The sequence below is a fragment of the Myripristis murdjan genome, chromosome 2 (assembly GCF_902150065.1).
Source record: "Myripristis murdjan chromosome 2, fMyrMur1.1, whole genome shotgun sequence".
In the NCBI taxonomy this organism is placed as follows: Eukaryota; Metazoa; Chordata; class Actinopteri; order Holocentriformes; family Holocentridae; genus Myripristis; species Myripristis murdjan.
In genome coordinates, this window is record NC_043981.1 from 6,944,030 (window position 1) to 6,962,536 (window position 18,507).

At 41.1% G+C, this 18,507-nt stretch overlaps 1 protein-coding gene across 1 annotated transcript in view; it reads right to left on the reverse strand.

Moving 5' to 3' along the window:
* LOC115375849 (receptor tyrosine-protein kinase erbB-4) overlaps positions 1 to 18,507 on the reverse strand; it is a 149,487-nt gene that overhangs the window by 58,574 nt on the left and 72,406 nt on the right. The window contains exons 13-16 of the mRNA XM_030075430.1: positions 17,636 to 17,768; positions 10,962 to 11,055; positions 8,483 to 8,637; positions 3,303 to 3,347 (exon numbers count right to left, since the gene is read on the reverse strand). Coding sequence (XP_029931290.1) covers positions 3,303 to 3,347; positions 8,483 to 8,637; positions 10,962 to 11,055; positions 17,636 to 17,768 — 427 coding nt within the window. The remainder of the gene's footprint in view (positions 1 to 3,302; positions 3,348 to 8,482; positions 8,638 to 10,961; positions 11,056 to 17,635; positions 17,769 to 18,507) is intronic.

Consider the following 18,507-nt stretch of genomic DNA (forward strand, 5'->3'; position numbering starts at 1 on the left):
GAAAAAAGTCAGAGAGTGAGAAAGTAACTCTGGATTAAGAATGATGAAAACCATATCGCTGATTCAAGCTGATTATTTACCGTAACAAAGCTGAAAAAAACTTTTTTCAGTGACACTGCTGTCAATGTGGTCCAAAAGGTAAGGTGCAGCCAACTTTTTACACTAATGCAGAAAGACTGAATAAAAACAAAAATAGTAATATTTTGATTGACTTCTTGACCCTGCAAACATATCCTTAGGGGCTGGAACAAAGGTTGCATTTGTGATAAATTAAATCTATTTTGCTATAAATAAATAAATAAATAAATAAAAATCTGATACTAAAAATCTAATTAATTCTTCCAAGGTCTATTTGTCTGCCAAATTTCACAGAAACTCGGTCATAAGCTTTTGAGATATCCTGCTGATAAATGGAGAAAAAAAATAATTAAGTGGCAAAAACATAACCTAGAAGTATGTTTTCATCCCTTCGAAGAAGTCATATTTTTTTTTTAGCATGTGCAAGTGAGGCAAGAGGGAGTGGAGGCTGGGAAATGCTTGTTGGCACTCTAAAGTTCGAGTTGTTCCTGGATTAGTTCCTAGTTGGATGCTGAGGCAGCTTAGCTTGTATCCATTCTTCAACCAATTACAGGAGAGTACCCCAACACACCATCATTTTCCAAGATTTAACAAACTAAAGTCTTATTTTTACCTCTCAAATGTCCAATATTATATAATATACAATATTATATAACAGAACATAACAGAAGATGCAATGACAGCTGAAACAGGCATGACACATAAAACACTACATATCTATCTATCTATCTATCTATCTATCTATCTATCTATCTATCTATGTATATATGCTATTTTGAGTGAACTAAACATGAGCATAAGCAGAGTGCTCTGGATTCGACCGTGGCAATTAAAAATGTCAAGCGAAGGTCACTGCAGTGTGCCTATATAATTTTACTGGCCACCTAAGCAATGCTGCACTGCCTTTTTGTTTTGTACACCTAGGCTGTTGTACCAATAAACCAGTGCAAAGGTTGGGACCGACTCTATTAAAATCTATGAAATAGCACCATCAACTTCTTATCTTAAAAAATATTATGCCCCTGCAGAAAATAGTCTTCGCTGACCTTTCTTAGCCTTCCATCCATGGCTATTCACCAAGCTCAAACAGCGCCAGGCATATAACAAACCAGAGACTGCACAGAATTACAGAGGGAACACAGTGGTACCATTCCCTTGAACTTCTGCCTTCTTAGTGGTTCACTCCCCACCCCCTCCATACACACACACACACACACACACACTCCTCTACTCTACCTTCCTTAGCACCCTCATCCTCACATCTACTCCCTCCATTTTGTACCTCTCCTTTTCATTCCCCTCTCATTTTGTCACCGTAGTTTCTTCCTGCACCTCCCCATGCTAAGAGCCCTGTACAGAAAAATAAGGACAGGACACACACACACTAGCATGCACACAGGTGGTTTTGGGAAAGGGCCATTTCCACTACCCTGTTTCCAAATAGGCCAGTCCCACAGAGATCACAGCGCACAGCTATTACTGAGTGACACATGCTTTCATTTTTGACAGTGAGAAGAGGAAGAAGAAGCCTTTGAGGGCACGTGCTTCTCTTACTTGGGTTGGTGAAGAAGCTCACATTGTACAGGACTGGATTTTCTTGTCGTTCACACAACTCTATGATGTGTTTACTGACTCATCCTGCCTTCGTCTGTGCTTGAAACTTCAGTAAAAAGAGGCAAAAAGGGACGCCTATCCTTTACAGTGCGCTTCTGACTTATCTAGGGGAATTCTACTGGAGGCAAGCCTAAAGGTTGAGAGTTAAAAGCTCTTTCTCTTCACTAATGATGGCACTAATGCATTTGCCATTTTCAAACCTCTTGCTCTAGTTTCTGCTATTGTGCTTTCAACACCTGCTCCTCCTAACAGAATATATAAAAAAAAACTTTGCTTAGCCTCAAATGTTGACTTATTCTGGCTTAAGCATTGGATGACTCAACCCTGTCCTTGTATCCTTCTTTATATCCTACTCCCTCCCAACCTCGCCATCTTTATTCTTTTCTCACCCTGGTATCGTGACACACACAGTAAAACACAACATACGTACATAGCATTAAAAAAAGCATCCTTTTCTAGCTTATACGTGCAGTTCAAAACACTAGTCTCTATCAGTTGTGGAGGCCATTAGTGGCTAATGGAAGAATCATGTACCATGGAGCTGGGGTAGAGCAAGGCGTTACGTTTGCTGTATTGATTGTGATGAAGCTAAGGAGAGGGGTGGGGGCTTGAAATTTATAAAGAAGCCCTGGGTTTTGATATAATGAGATATAGAGCCATGTGGTGAATGGTAATTCAGCAGTTTGGGATGATCAGGAAGGAGAGGGACAAGACAGAGACAAGGAGAAAAGGAGAGGCAGGAATAAAAGAACATACAAGAGGAAAAGACATGGAAGACTGAAAGAAGGAGAGACAGGGAATAAAGAGAAAACGAGAAAAAAAAAACTAACCCGGCAGAGGGAACAATACAGGAATAGAAAAAGGGAAAAAGCAAAAAAAAATTAAAGAATTTAGAAAAAAAAAGGGGGAAAGAAAACACGACATAGAACTGGCCAAGAGACAAGTGAAGGGACTTCTTTAATTGGGAGAAAAAGTTTTACTGCAGCACAAGTGATGAGGGGTCAGAGGATGAGACCGGGGAATAGTATGGATGTGAGGGCAAAAGAACAGTTCCAGGATCTGAGACTTTGGAAAAGCCTCCCACAGGAAAAGAAAAAAAATGTTCACACTGATTCCTCTTTTGAAAAGGACCAGAAGACTGCTTTTATGGGTTTGCCATTTAGTTAGATTCTTTGTTTGAACCTGCTTTTATTGTGTAAATCAATTTCTTATGAGTATTTTTACTGGAGATGTGGTTTTGCAGGCTGTTATGGTCTCATGTCTTGTAAAACACATTGCTGCTTTATGTTTCGGTCTTGTACATTATTCTTATTATTGTTCTTCTTAGTAGTAGTGGTATAATATAAAATAATAAAAACAAAAAATAAGACATTAAAAAACAAAACCACAAATACATGTCATGAAGGTCCTTGTTTCTATACAGTGTTGATGTTTTCAGGCTGCACTTTTCCTTTAAGGAGTACAACAACAGCAGCAGCAGCACTAGTAATACTACTACTACCAGTACTGCTAAAAATAGTAAAATAAAAATATTTTAATTGAGTCGTAGCAGGAACTAGTGGATGGATCCAGCTCCTGCACCACACACTGTGTATCCTGAGATGTCTTACCTGTCCATCATTCCAATACAATCTTGGAGCCTTGGCCCGACACACCTGCAGGGCAGAGAAACCACAGGGTTCATCCATTAAATCAGACACAGGTTATGAGTAAACCTCTTGTTGTCTTTCCTCCACGTCAATCACCTGTCACTGAGTAGGGACCTGTGGAAAATTGAATCCCAAGCACGGCTGACCACTTGTCAATATGACAGGGGGAAGCATTCGGGGAGAAAAGGGTTTGTTCTCGTTTGTTTCATGCAATGTTTAAGGGACAAGGTTGCTATTTTGGAACCTAGGCCCTATTTAGAGATTATCTAGCATCATTCTTAATCATAGACACCATTTCACCGGTAGCTTGAGCACTGAGCCTGAGGTCGATGTGCTGCGGGCTCCTGCTCAGCTACAACAACGGTCAATGGGGCAATCGTAAATAGCTTTGAAAAACTAAGATAAAATTGCTTTTCCAGAACAGGAAAATAGCGAACTTGACCTTTAAGTGGATCATTGTCCTGGGAGAGCCTACGAAATCAGGTACTTGGAATGCAATGGTTAGTTTTCTGGTTACCATTACACCACCAGTAAAAACCACCACTAACGAACTGTGTAACTAGAGGAACAGCTGCAACATGTTTCACCATTCTCAACCACCTTAAGTCAACATAAAGAACAGGAATTCTCTATTTTATGCTTGATGAAGATGGTTTGTGAATGTTACTGATGCTGCTTGACAAATATTTAGCTGGCTTGTTTGCATTTCTTAAACCAAATATCACTGTATTGGCAAAAAACATTTGAAAAAATATTGGGAAATACTGGGAAACAGTCAGACATTGCACTCAAAGAAAACTAAAACACTCTTTGTCTATGTATTAACAATTCACGTGTCTTTAATAGGGTGGCCAAGTGATATTTAGTATACTAAGGATATTTACAAAAGTGTCACACTAAAGTTTTTTTTTTTTTTTTTTCTTTTCCTTATACGCCTGAATGTTGTGGTTTATTGAGTGGGATGCTACAAACTAGGTGCATGTCTAAGAATAGGTGAAATGTGTGTATTGTGAGATGACAGAATTTAGTATAGAGCCTTCTCAGGATGTTCAAGGCCGAATTCAACAAAACATCAAATAAAACCAATGGCACCTTTCACTGTGGGTCCTTTCCTCTGACATCAAACCTGCTTTCTATACAGGCCCTTGCCAAAAATAGAAATAGATGCATCACATTAGATACTGTATATTGGCAAAACAGTTTTTCCCCTGCTGAAATTCCACCATAATGAAGGCATGTTTCGGTACCACTGGAATGGCCTACAATGGTATTCCCGTGTCTTTCCCAGTGAAAATATTTCACTGATCTTTGATAGTCTCAACATCTTGATAGCTGGAAGTATTGGGTGAATTTTAATTAGTCCCAGTAATTTGTGTACTATCACTTTATATGCTAGTTAATACAGTTAATGAAGGCTGTTGAAAAGTGTTAGCCATTTGATTCTGATGGAAAACAAGCACCTCAGTTTTGCCTTCAATCTGACTTTGATTTAACGCCGCCTCCCCTCTGATTTAGTGCATTTGTTGGCACCACACTCCTCTGATTTTCAAATCGAGGAAACACTTCTTTTTTTTTTTTTTTCCTTTTTTATTATCCTCACAGTCAAAAGCTGCTGAGAAGTAGCCCTGATAACAAGTTGATCAGTGAGAAGTGGTTTTGACTGTGAGAAAACAAGGTGCAGAAATGTACCTTTTGTCACTGGGCTTTACCTTTAGTCAGGAACTGATTAGAGCAGTCTGTTAGCTGCTCATTAATTCCAGCTCCTTGAGTGGGGGACTTTCAACAGCACTGACACAGAAGAACAGTGTGTGTTTGCGTGTGTGTGGGCACAAGTGCACATGTGCACTTGTGGGTGTGCAAGTTTGAATGTGTGTTTGCGTGCACGTGCTGTTCGAGCATGCAAGACAGAACAAATTACACTGCAAATTAGGAGAGCGAGCTAACTTTGGAATTGAATGCACGACGACAATGGCTCTTCCAAAGCCACTGCGTTGTCAATTAAATGGTGCACCAAATTGCTAATTAGCGAGCAATCAGTGTCTGTATCCATTGTGTATGTGCATATGCATGTGTGTGTGTGTGTGTGTGTGTGTGTGTGTGTGTACGCTTTTACCACACAGTTTTCTTCTTGGATTAACTTGAGAACAAAAGAGTACTCTGACAACAAACAGTGCAGGACAGGCACATACTCTCCTTATCAAAGAGTTTTTAATGGATTTCATTGTCCTTCGATATTTGATATCATAACATTTGAATACCTGTTTGTATCATACTTTCTATTTTTCCAGTGGTATTTGTGAAATGCCTTAGGCAGCAGAGTGGCATATTTAGTTTTTGCCCCTTTGATCAGTGGTTCCTAGCATCTTACTACTTCTTACTAATTTTATGTATTTCCAATAATAACAGGATGTTGGGGCAGGACATAACATGGGGACAGATCATTCAAAAGTGACCAGCAGCGTTGTTTAAAAATTTGTGAGGGCTTTACTGGTGGAATTTTTTCCTTTTTTTTGCCAACTGGTGCAGCATAAGGTCACTATTAAATACCTGTTTGATACCCGTTATCCAGGAAAACAGGTATCACACAGGTACAAAGTAACCATGTAGTGAATGAGTTCACTACAGTAGTGAGTTCACTTCATGTTTATTTTGTAGCCAACTTAGTAAGATGCCAACCCCAGAGGGCAGTAAAAGGTAGCTGAGGACTTCAACATCCAGAAGTCATAAAAAGGTGTACTCAGTTAACTGTGCACTCTTTGCACCTTATCATCGTCTTCTTAATGGCTTCTGCAGGGGTGGTGGTGATATAGGTTCAGCCATTTTTGCTTTGAATCCTGTTGTTTAGGAATCAGTTGTGTATCAAAAGCGGCTGCTCACAACAAAATAAAAGTGTAGTCTACAGCTGAAATCCATATCATTCAAAATTGCACTGAAGTTTGTACGGCTACCACACACACAGCATGGTAGCCCCACTCCCATCTCAGCCTTCTTCCAAACAATTGCCAGTGAACAGAGGGGGTCTGTGGCAGGGCAACTAACACAGCGAGCTCTCTCACAAGACAAAGCAGCTGTTTAATGTTACTCCACAACAAATTCAGTGAAGAAACAGATGTAACCAAGATTGCAAACCTTGTGATCATCTATGTATTTTTTTTAATTATTGGCGGAAATTGAGGAAATTTGAAAACAGAAAATAATGTTACAGACTCACCAATGCCAAAGGATAATAGAGGCCACAGTCTGGTAAGACAACATCTACCTCACTTTTTATGTGAAATCTTCACTTTCCCTTTCAATAGATGCCGTGACTGACACTGTCCAAAATGAAAAAGGCACAGAATGTTTGGGACCTCAAAGGAAACACTAGTTGAAACCTCCAAATTCCTTGAAAAGAAGGCGACATATCTGGGCAATATTTGAAGGACACTTTTGATTGGGACAGCCTTGTCTAGTGACCATGATGCACATGGTCTTGAAATGAAACCGTCAAAAATGTGGTCAATCAATCAGGACATAGTTTATGATTTCTCAGTTAAGGAGGATGGGACCTCCTCTCAGTTGCAGCACCTGTTGATGATTTAGCCTAATCATGTAGCTGTAATTTTGCATAGAAATTTTGCCTGGTGTTGTTCTAAGTTTCACGTATCTCTCTAGCTTTGTATCTTGCATATTTCCCTCACATTGGGCTTCATTCAGCGAGTGCTCTTTAGAAGAAGGAATTTATTCTTAAAACCCACTTGAAGAGATTCTGACATTCTACAATTTGGCATTTGCATTTGTAAAAAACTGTACGCACCCTCAAGGGCACTCTCACACATGTTTGAGTGCTGACATGTTTGTGCAAAATAATTGCTTACTGTGTTTTGTTCAGTTCTACAGATGCATAAGATTATAGGATTTCAATTAAAATAACATTTTAAATAATTTATATTATTCCAGGGTGTATTTTTAATAATTATTTTCAATATTTTACAAAGCATTGTGGTCTTTAAAATAGGCACTACACTAACACCTCTGTTCACATCAGTTATGTTAATTGGGAACCAGCCATCCACTGATATATTTGGGATGAAACTTTTTTTTTTTTTTTTTTTTTTTTTTTTTAACTTGATCAATTGCATGCCCTTCTCCCAACACAGGATTCACAAGCAATTGCATCCCAGGCATCTTTTTTTTTTTTCTTGTACTTTATATCCACTCCTGACTGACTACTAAATATGACAGCTCTGGGTTTTGCACCTCAGAGGACTCCAGCTCCCCTGCCGTGCCTCTGCGGTGTCTGTGCTTTGGGTTCGCTGCCTTACTGGTCAGATGTGGTACCTGCCCTGCTGTCACTTGGGGCTTGTTTTGCCTCTCTCTCTTTACAACATTGCCACCAGTTTGAACTCATGTTGTATTCCTGTTTGTTTTGCCCTTTTTGTTTTTGATGTTCGTCTTTGCCTTACTTTGTATAACATCTTACATCTGTTTTTAAATATAAATATCATTCTCTCTGCTTGATCAATTTCTGTGTATGACTTCTGTGTGCACACAGCCCTGCAGCCTCATGCCCTTTTATGGGCAATGGCGGTGCATTTACTGTACCTATGCTGATTAGGATCAAGTGGCACGTGCTTTCAATGTGCAAGGACAGTGGGATTTATCATTATAAGAACACAGTTACACGTCTGGCAGTTTAATAACACATCATGAATCTGACATTGGCTTTTCTTAGGACGTTTCTTATGAGCAAGTTTAATTAAAAAAAACTTATGAGGATGTTGGTGAATGAGGCCCAGTGCTCCACTGAATGCCCATCATACCTTTCCCATGTCCACTGTCTCTCTTTGTGCCTATTGATCCTCTTCACTGCAGGCCTCATGGCCCTGAGGGTCAATGCATTCAGCCCCTGACAAAAGGAACCCTGGATTCCAGCTACAGATCAGGGATTTTCAGATGCTCAAAGATTGAATCATCTTCTTCCTCTCTATATATTTCTCTCTCACTCTGTTTTTTCTTAGCAGGGAAGCGCAGTGGAATGTATCACATCTCTGCGATGCTTTTAACGGCATGAAAGCACATATGGCCAGGGGAGAGGCTCAAAAAGAGCAACATTTGATACACACACATCTCCATCTGACACCACCAACTCCCTCTCTTACCCTTGGGTGCAGTTGGCATGGCAGGGGTGGCATTCATTGTTGGCCTTGGCGTATTTGAAGATGAAACTATTGGCACCCTGCACGCCGTCGGGGCACTTCTCCACGCAGTTGGGCCCGTCTTTGAAGTGGAGGCACTTTACACACTGGTCTGGGCCCTGGAAGTAGAGGAGGAAGAGGAGGTGGAGGAGGAGGAGGAAAAGGAGGTGGAGGAGGAAAAGGTGGTGGACATGGGGAGCAGATCGATTAAAAGGAGATGGGGAGATAAGGAGGGTGGAGTGTGGACAGAAGGAGGTAGGTGATGGAGGAGTAGACAAAAGGGAAGAGGAAAAAGAGGAAGTGAGTAGGTATAAGAGGAAATGAAAAGCCAATGAGACAGAGAAACAAATTGACACGCAAAGATGGAAGAAAAGGACAAGAAGAGAGAAGGTAGAAGAAAAAAAATAGATTGAATGAGAGAAAAAAGAGTGGAAAGAGCCTTGAACAGAAGGAAATACAAACCTGGTGAATCATGTCAATTTGCCTGCTCCTCACCACAGCTACTGTAGCTAGCAGAAGCCGCATGATTTCATTCAGTGATTTATAATGTCTTGAACAAAACTGCCTAGAGTGTATTCCACTGCTGCACCCCCTGTTAAAACCGGCAAAATGCATAAGGAATCAGGTCATGTTGAAGTACAGCGCATCGAATGTGATGGAGGAGTTGACAGGTGGTAACCGAGCATGAACCCGACTGCTGTGAGATCATGAATAAGTAAGATGGATGGCTGTGTGTTTGTGAGTGTGTATGCATGTGTTTATTTGTTTGTAATGAGAGAGCAAGGGAAAGTGGGTGAGTGTGCTTTGTGTCTGTTTGTTTTTCGACATGCGTGTGCATACAAGAAAGGAAGAGAGAAATGGTAGAAAAAAAAGGTGACAAAATGCAACGGTGTCTATTCGTACACTTAAAATTGTGCGTGTGTAAAAGTGTGTGTGTGTGTGTTTATGCGGGCGTGTGTTTGTGTGTCTGTGTGTGTTAATGCATGAGCTGCTACGAAGTGCTGTTTTTGTTTGGGCACCAGGGGTTTTGACACCACGCTGTATTGCTAACGATGGGCATTTCGACCTGACGGACAGCTTCTCACACTTTGGCACATTTAGACAGCTGCCATCAATAAACATTATGCTCACTTTGTGTGTTTGTGCACATGCTTGTGTGTCTGCGTGCGTGTGTGTGTGGGTGCATGCAAACGTCTGGATGCATTCAAGTATGCGTGTGTGTGTGTGTATTTGTGTGCGAATGCATGTGGATGATTGACTCTGGTGTTATTTACTACTGAACTGTGACCAGCATCCCAAAGTCAGCAGCCAACTGTGCATTCTTGAAGAGCCTCTCTGTCTCTCTCTTTCTGTCTCTCTCTCTCTCTCTCTCTCTCTCTCTCTCCCCCCCTCTCTTACTATCTCTCTCGGGACAGTCATAAAAGGTTACTCATACATCTACTAAGTTCCAAATAAAACAGGTCATGTGACACATGAGGAGTTAGATACAACTTTCACTGCCGTAATGCCACAAACTTAAAATTACTCTCCATGAGTCACAGTGTACAGTAATGCGTTGCAAGTAATTTAGTCTAACCTTGGATTGCAGCAGCCTTGAATGGCAAAGGAGTATGTTTGTGTCTGTGTGTGTTTGTGTGTGCCTACGTGTGTTGGTGTGGAGCTCCAGTGGCATTTTAAAGGGAAATTCTAGTATTTCTTTGAGCCAGGGTGTGATCAGATCAGAGGCTCTCCAGCAACTTCACTCGAAGGTCAGAAACTAATCTCATTTTAATGTGTGTGTGTGTCTTGCCAAAAACATGCCTTCTAAAGTAGCCAGAGTAGTTTATCATTCCTTGTATTAACCTACTATTCACCTTTGCAAACACAGCACCTTTATCTTCTGAATTTCTTTGTGTAAATAAACATCCTACAAAACATCCTACAGCATGAAGATCTGAGTCCATTGCGCAAAAAGTGATAGAGATTTCACCAAAAATTAGAAGTCTAGCTGTAGTAGCTTTGGCCATGAAAACAGCAAGTCAGGTGTAAGGTCTATTTTTCATGATGACTTTCATCAATGTGGACGGCACAGTCGACAGGACTTTGCTTCTACAGACTGGGGTTCAAGTCCCATATCAAGAAAGAGCTGTTTATTTTTTCTAGCTAATGTTTACTAGCTATTATTAGTGAACATTAGCTAACATTTTGTAACGTTAACCATGTTTTAGTGTCATACTTTCACTGCGACAAATAGATTCACAGTGGTTAGATTAAAGCATAATGTTAAAATGATCATATATGTGCTATTTTTGGTGTCATAACATTCCTATGAATTAAATTGTAGAGAAAACAAACAGTTCACTATTTTGCTGAGAACACCCTGGAAGCCCCTCAAGGACCCCTCGCAGTCCCCCAACCCCACGTTGAAAATCAGTGGGTTAAGTGAATTCAGGGAGGGTCTTACCTGGCCAAGGCAAGTCATGGTATTCCCATCCATCTTCTCACACTGGCTATCACACTCCAGGCACACAGAGCCATTGGCAAACTCGCGCACCTCCCTGATGGACAAAGATAGATGGAAAGAGATAGAGAGGGTGCATGTATTATAGATTTGAGCGCAGAGCCACATTGAAAAATTGATTAACAGGCTGCAGAGAGATGATTTTGAAGTGTGCTGTGTTTATATCAACACACACGGTGCATGGGAGCTGTGTACTTGTGACACGGCGCCGTAAAAGTGAGGTTAAACCTTTGTTCGATCACGCCATTCTCCATATCCATCTCCATCCTCCATCTTTCCGACTTGTGCTGCCTGTTAGTCTGCCCTGTGGTTGAGGGGTACGCAGAGGCATCAGGCTGCCTTAGACTATTTGATCAAGTTAAAGGCTTAGTACGGTCAATACGCTAACATACAGGGCCCATGAATAATGAACAGCTTTTTAAATCATGGGCAAACACAAGGGGATGCATGGAGGGAGAGGAGAATGGAGGCGGAAAGGGAGGGAGGGATGTCAGAGAGGGCAGGAAGAGGGCACGGACAGAAATTTGATTTGGATAGGGTAGTGTGTGAGCGCACGCGCGTGTGTGTGTGCGTGCCCGGGAGGAGTTTTTCTTACAAGGATGAGAGGGAGAAAGGTTATGAAAGGCAAGCATAGCAGGGAGAGAGAGAAGAAAAAATGGGAAGTCCGAAATTTGCTTTTCATTCTGTTATCAAATCAAAAACTCCCTGCGGCATGTGCTTGAAGGAAGTTCCATTATACTACTGATTTAGTCAGTTTGGGCACCGCGGGTAATTCATGATGGTCCTTTTTTTTAACTTCCAACAGAATAAGGGTAAACAATGGAGCTCAATATTGGGTTTATCCACCACAATTACACCAGTAGAAGCTGCACAGTGCCTCGGGCCATGCTGCTGAATCTTCAAGAGTGTGTATGTGTGTGTGTGTGGCGCCCCATCGATGGATTCCTCTCTTGTCTGTGTCCGAATTGGCACATCATCTTCACCTTTGAAGTGCGGCGTCCCTGGTAAGCAGAGGGCTGGCTGCTGTCAATAACAACAGTCACCGATCAAAAACACTTTTCACATCAGAGAGATCGATGAGCCTGCAGCAGAGGACAGACGCCCTCACAGGAGGATTCACCCAGTTACAAACAAGTCCTTTCTCACAGTGGCAGCATAATGAGGGTATGTGCTCGGGATCCTACTAAAACATGGAAAGTAGATTCAACATATTCCTTTGTGCGAGCTGCTTTTCTATTTTTTATGTACTGTACGGTGCAATTTGTGACTGTATTAATTTATTTCTAATTAATTCAAAAGATTTAATAAGATTTATTTTTTAGATTTCTCACAGTTTATTTATCAGATGATCAAATAATTATTAGGAGGATTATCATGATGGTTATAAATTATCAGTATTTTATAGATTGTAAATTTAAAGACTGTAAGTTGTTCAGATTCTAGACTTAAACGTAATTTGTGTGTGACCCCCTGGAGGTACTGGATGATTTCATGACTTTGTCACTTTCAGAGCCACAAAGTCAAAAGTCACAAAGAGGAAAAGGCATTCTGGCAACTCCAAGTTCAGCTGTATCACATTAAAGTACTGTGAAAGTAAAAAAATAAACCCCAGGATTTCTGTTGTTAAACCCTGGTGTGAAGGCATTTTTGCAGGGGCTTAATGGTTCATTGTGTTTACAGTACCCCCTCTCATACATCCCAACACATCATAGGGTGTCCTTTTATATATAATACTTGCGATGGACTCAAAAGAGCCAGCCGTTGCTCTCCTTTACATTTCCCTTCGTCTTTCTTTCCCCTTGTTGCAAAATAAATTAGATTTCTCTTCTGGAAGCTCCGTCCAGGGGAATCCTTTTGAAAAAGGCTTGGGCAGGGGAGAGATATCTCTTTTGTTGGATGGGAAAAAGAAAAAAAATGCACATGGAGGAGAATGGGTGGGAGACAAAGACCTCGGCAGTGGTGCTCTCTGGGGTCATTTCCATTCCGTTGAAGCCGTTCCTCCTGATTGGCCCCCTTCACGGCTGGGCGTGTGCGGCGAGGCGCCATCGGGGTACGGCCTGATGGGGGATTAGACCTGTTTTAGCAGGAATTTAAGCAGGACCGCAGCCGCCATTCAGACCTCAAAGCCTCCGGCAAGCCAGAGCCCAGCCAACCCACAAGAGCAACTTTTTTAATTAAACACTTTCAACGCCTCTCTAATCCGCTTCCTCCTCTTTCACCCCGATGAGACACCATCTCAGACGTTTTCTTCTCCCCTCGCGCGCTCCCGCTCTCTCTTTTTCTCTTCCTTTGTTTTATTCAACAGACGTATAAACTGAGGGGAATTAGCGCCGTTCCTCATTAAGAATGGAGACGTACAACGAGGGTGAGCCAAGTAATCTTAAGGTTTAAAACCATTAACCTGAAAACATCCTTAATGAGCTAACACTGAATTCTATGGAGATATACAATACAGCACAATGGATACAGAACAAAGGCAGATATTTCACTCAATCTATACACTACGACCTCATACTCCTGACCCCAAGGTACTGGAACTAACCTTTTTATCTCATAAACCAGGGCGGGGAGGAACATTTTGCAGCAGTACACAAAACTGTAATATAAATTATAGTCTGTTACAGATACTGAGATACTGAGAAAACAAAATGTTGGGTTTTACAATGGGCTTAAATCTGAGTTTATATAGGCGAGTAGGTTATCATGCCACCATAAGAGATAAGTTAAACAAAGGCATTTTAGCAGCTGGCTGAAATTACTAAATGTTTCCATCGACCACAATGCTGTTATGTTTCTCTGAATGAATACAAGTCACAATTGTCTTACCTTGGCATGAAAATCTGGACAGGAACAATTTCCAAAGGCCAGTGATGTAAAATGTCAGTTTTAAAGAGAAAAATTCAACAGAAAGAATCCACCAACTAACATGTCCCGGCATGTATGTTAACTTGGTCTTCACTAAATCTGTAATTTTTCACGCTTGAGTCTGTGAGAACAAGACATGATTTGTCGATAGTGTAAAAAAAAAAAAAAAAAAAAAAAAGATAAAAGATTCCAAACAAGTTTTTCAAAAATTCTGAATCACCACAGCCATGATCCTTGGTCCTTGATCATTCAGTCAAAACTGTGCACAAAAAATATTCGGCTGATAGGCCCAGTGGTATGCTAGATTAGCTGACAAAATACACACAACACATGATCCCCTCCAGTCTGCCACCTCACAGAAATAATCAAGTACTTCTTTTTATTCTCTGGCCCTGTGGCTCCTGTAACAATTTAAACAAAGACGCAGCAGTTGCCAGCTGAGCCACTTCAAGGTAGCTAGTTAACAAGCACCAGCAGGCAACCACACGAGGTACATGATGAGGTGTTGAAGTGCTGCTGGAAACATAGAGATGACTAGTAGAACAGACATGACCAACAGTAAAATGGCAAATAAAGCCGAGAAAACCTAAATCTTTGGCGGGGCTTTACAATCTAAACATCCTAATTCATGTTATATCGAAGATCTTTTAAAGAAAAATTGAGATTAATCACTGCTGATGACTGTTAGGAAGATTAAAATGCCTGGTTTAATTATTTAGGACTTTTTGGCTTTGCCCATTTTAAAGAATTTTGCAGAAAATCTATAAAATAAAGAAACGTAATAAATTATATTACCTTGGTGCAGTGATGAAAATAGTTACTTACTAGATTTTTAATGGGGTAACAAATAATCTGTAACCAGTTACATTAAAAAACAACCTATCCAACACTGCTATGAAGGACAATGGCTGAAAAAGGTAGGGGTGAGAAAAACCTCTTCTTTAAACTGTACACAATGGTTGGAAATGTCCTGCTGTTCATTTAAATATGCAAATCAGCTTGGACCTTCATTCCCAAGAGTCTCGGATTAGTGAGGTGTCACTGTCTGAGCTGTGTGATAGAAAAGCGAGCATGCTAGCAAGGGCTTCAGCTCTCCCTGAGACCAAGGCTCCCTCCAACTCCAAACTACATGACAGACAGCCAAGTTAGCGAGGAGGCAAATTCGGAAGTACACTCTCGCTATAAACAAAGGCTCATAATTATGCCAGTGTTAACTGTTTTGCTCACTCGCTTATAAAATGGATCTTTTATTGTCTTGGTCCTTTCGGTGGCCTCGCAGCTGCTATGTGTCGCCACATGGGAGTAATTTTAAGTTTCAACTGGCATTATGCTAGTTAACCATCCAGGAGCGGAGAAATACATGTTTAGACAGTACTGCTTTGTAACAGGCAGACAATTAAGCGCCTCTTTGATACAGAGCCATTGTTTTGTTTTGATTTGTTTGGCGCACTGTCAGAAACAGCGTACTGTAGACAGGGGTGGCAAAGTTTGAGAACAGGAGAAGACGTGCAACGTAAGCCCAAGTCCAACAGCGTTACTTTTACATTGGGAAATTTCTAACAACACTGAAAGTTTATAACCAATTCACAGAGGATGAGAAATCAGTTGTTAGATGTCCACAAGTAAATTAATAGGCCAGTACTGATCAGCTGAATTTTGTCTCAAGACAGGTGCAAAAAAATTCCCAAAGCACTTCCATACTTGAGAGAGGGGCAGTGTCATCACTCTTTGGCAGTTTTATTTGATGAATAGTCATCTAAAAGCCACAACTGTAATGCTTAAATGAAAGAAAGATGGGAGAAAACATTTCAGGTCACTTATTTTCCAGGGCTCCTCTTGCACCAAGAATCTAACAAGCTGATTTGGAGACATTCATTCACTATTAATGAGGCTGCAGATTGGCTGGTAGTATTGGTGGCCCTTTCTTCCTCCCTGGTATAAATAATGCCTGTTACCCCACAGGGCTGCTCCAGCATGAGCGGGCTGATGCAAATTTAGGATTCTAAACGACTGGTTGATTTTGTATGAGACCAAGTTCCAACAAAGCAACTAGGGCGAATACTGATTGGCTTGTTTTCCTGGTGACATCATTTCCCACAGGGAACCTCGTTAAACAACAAGAAGTACCACGGCAATCACCGCAGACTGTACCCACGCCATGTCTAGAAAAACAAATCTTTTCTTAAATACTCTCCTGAGAGAAAAATCATGAGGGAAGCCTGAGGCTATTTTAACAAGGCATTTTAAAGTTAAAAACACAAAGTTTCAATGCTGTAATCTTTGAGCAGTGAGTAAAAAACCTCTAAAAGTTGCTGACATGCCTGTTTTGGACGGGGCTAAAATCACAGGTTCTCTGGTACTACCGTATTTACTTTACCCCCCTACCTCATGTAATACTAATCCCATTTGAATAGGGATTAAGGCTTAAAGCTTTCCATGTTATCATCTCAGTTACCCTTACTGATGTAGACACCAAAGACGAATTTTTGAGGAACTGGTGCTTGGCGGGTGGTAATTTCAATCCCTGGGCAAACATTTCCGTTACAATTGAGGACAGTGACGTGGAGCGAGGGGAATGGCTTGCTAGAGGTTATTTACCGCACTCTGCAGTGACTGACAGTATTTACAGCATATGTGGAAGCAGTGTGCTGCAGTTGCTCTCGACCACGCGCCTTTCCCTCACTAGTCTTCTTCAAAGCTCTCGCTGTGAGCTGTTTTTCCAGGCAACTTCAAAGCTCCCCTCCCACAAACGGCGCCGGGGAAGGACCGGCAACAAGTCAACATGACCGAGGGTTGCTCGCTTTCACACACCCTCTCACACACATGCAACACGCTCCCTCCTCCTCCCCTGGGAAAAAAAAAAAAAAAAAAACACGAACTTGACATCACCGCCGGCGAGAGAATCATATTTATCTTGCGGCAGACGCTGTCGGTACATTCTTATTTTAGATTAATGTTTTTCAAGTGTTGTGATTCACAATGTTTCTTCGTTCATTCAAGAGTAGCACAGGAGGATGGAAGCTATGACTACAGAGATGTATTTTCCTTTCCCCCAGGTGAATTGGCAGTGGTCTTTTTGATGTGCCTCTCTGCGGCATTAAGTGATGACCTGAATGCAATTATCCCCACTGAAAACACAACATCAGTGGATTGAGAGAACATTTTAAAAGCCCACATTGCAAGTGTCAGTCATTTCACAACTTAGTGCAATAAACAAATGGTGCAAATTGCCGCAGAAGCAATGGGTAAATCTTTGTTAATAACAGTTTGCTACAAGGTATCTAAACTGATCTGGGACAATGGAATTGCATGCAGCCAAAATATACTCCTTTAACTATTAACTTGTTGGAAATTCCTTTCTGCTACATCTCATTAGATTCATGCCAACTGCAAATTAGACTCTCGTCCTCCAGAGCCCTTGTGGATGCTTTGACTTTATTCTCCATATCAGGTCTGCTTAAATCCATTTTATATCCTCTATTTGTCATGTATGACTGTGTGCAAGGGGAATTAATGTACGCTCAGGGAAATATAATGATGTGACTTACAGGAAAGTGCTCATTTTTGGGTCAGCTTCATAGATTTCTGTCACGTCAAGTCAAATCAGACATGCTTAGAAAAGTGCTTGCAACACGATTGCGCCAAGCAACTCATAAAAGAAACACACAGACAAAAAAAAAACATAGGACGTGAATAAAGAAAAAAAAGTAAGAGATCAAACAAGTGGATCTCCTTAGAAATTGACTCCTCACCCATCAAAGAGGTTGCAGGACTGAACACACGTTCGGCCGCGGCTGAAATATCTGCAGGACAGACACTGGTCAGGTCCCGGGCCCCAGCACCCGGCGTCCGAACACATCCGATCACACACCATGCGCTGTTCAGCTAGAACGGAGAACACATGAATGCAGAGAGATATGAATGGCTGAACTTGCTGATACACACATTTCAAAACATTTCTCTCATATTGTACAACAGTGGACCATACATATTGTGCCGGTTACAACATGTGCACTGAGGCGACGTCACACTTATATTGAATTAAATGTTCAAAGATGCCATTGTTTCACTGCTGCATCATGATATCAAATAGAAAATGTCAAGATGTCTTGTGCATTATTTTATACACACTCCCCTGGAATTCAACAGGTGTATTTGGAAAACCTTTGGAAACCTTTTGATCTCCACTAGAATTTACAATAAAGTTCTGTAGGTTTAAGCAAAGTTCTATCTATCTATCTATCTATCTATCTGGAGATCCTATCCTATCCTCTGGAAATTGATATCTGTCTATCTAAGAGAGTCCCTAATAAACCAATAAACAGGGGCCTGAGGACAGACACCGACACATTTATTGTCACTCTCAGGCACACACAGTAATGTAATATATTCTAGATGAAGGTGAAAGCTGTTCTAGATTGACCAATGTTCAGTGTAAGAAAGTGGAAATTATCTGATAACAAGGTGTCAGGAACCACCTAATTTACAGGTTGGAAATTATGGTGTGTGTGTGTGTGTGTGTGTGTGTGTGTGTGTGTGTGTGTGCGTGCGTGCGTGCGTGCGTGCGTGCGTGCGTGTGTGTGTGTGTGTATACAAATTTGCATCTGTGCTTGTAAGCTACAAG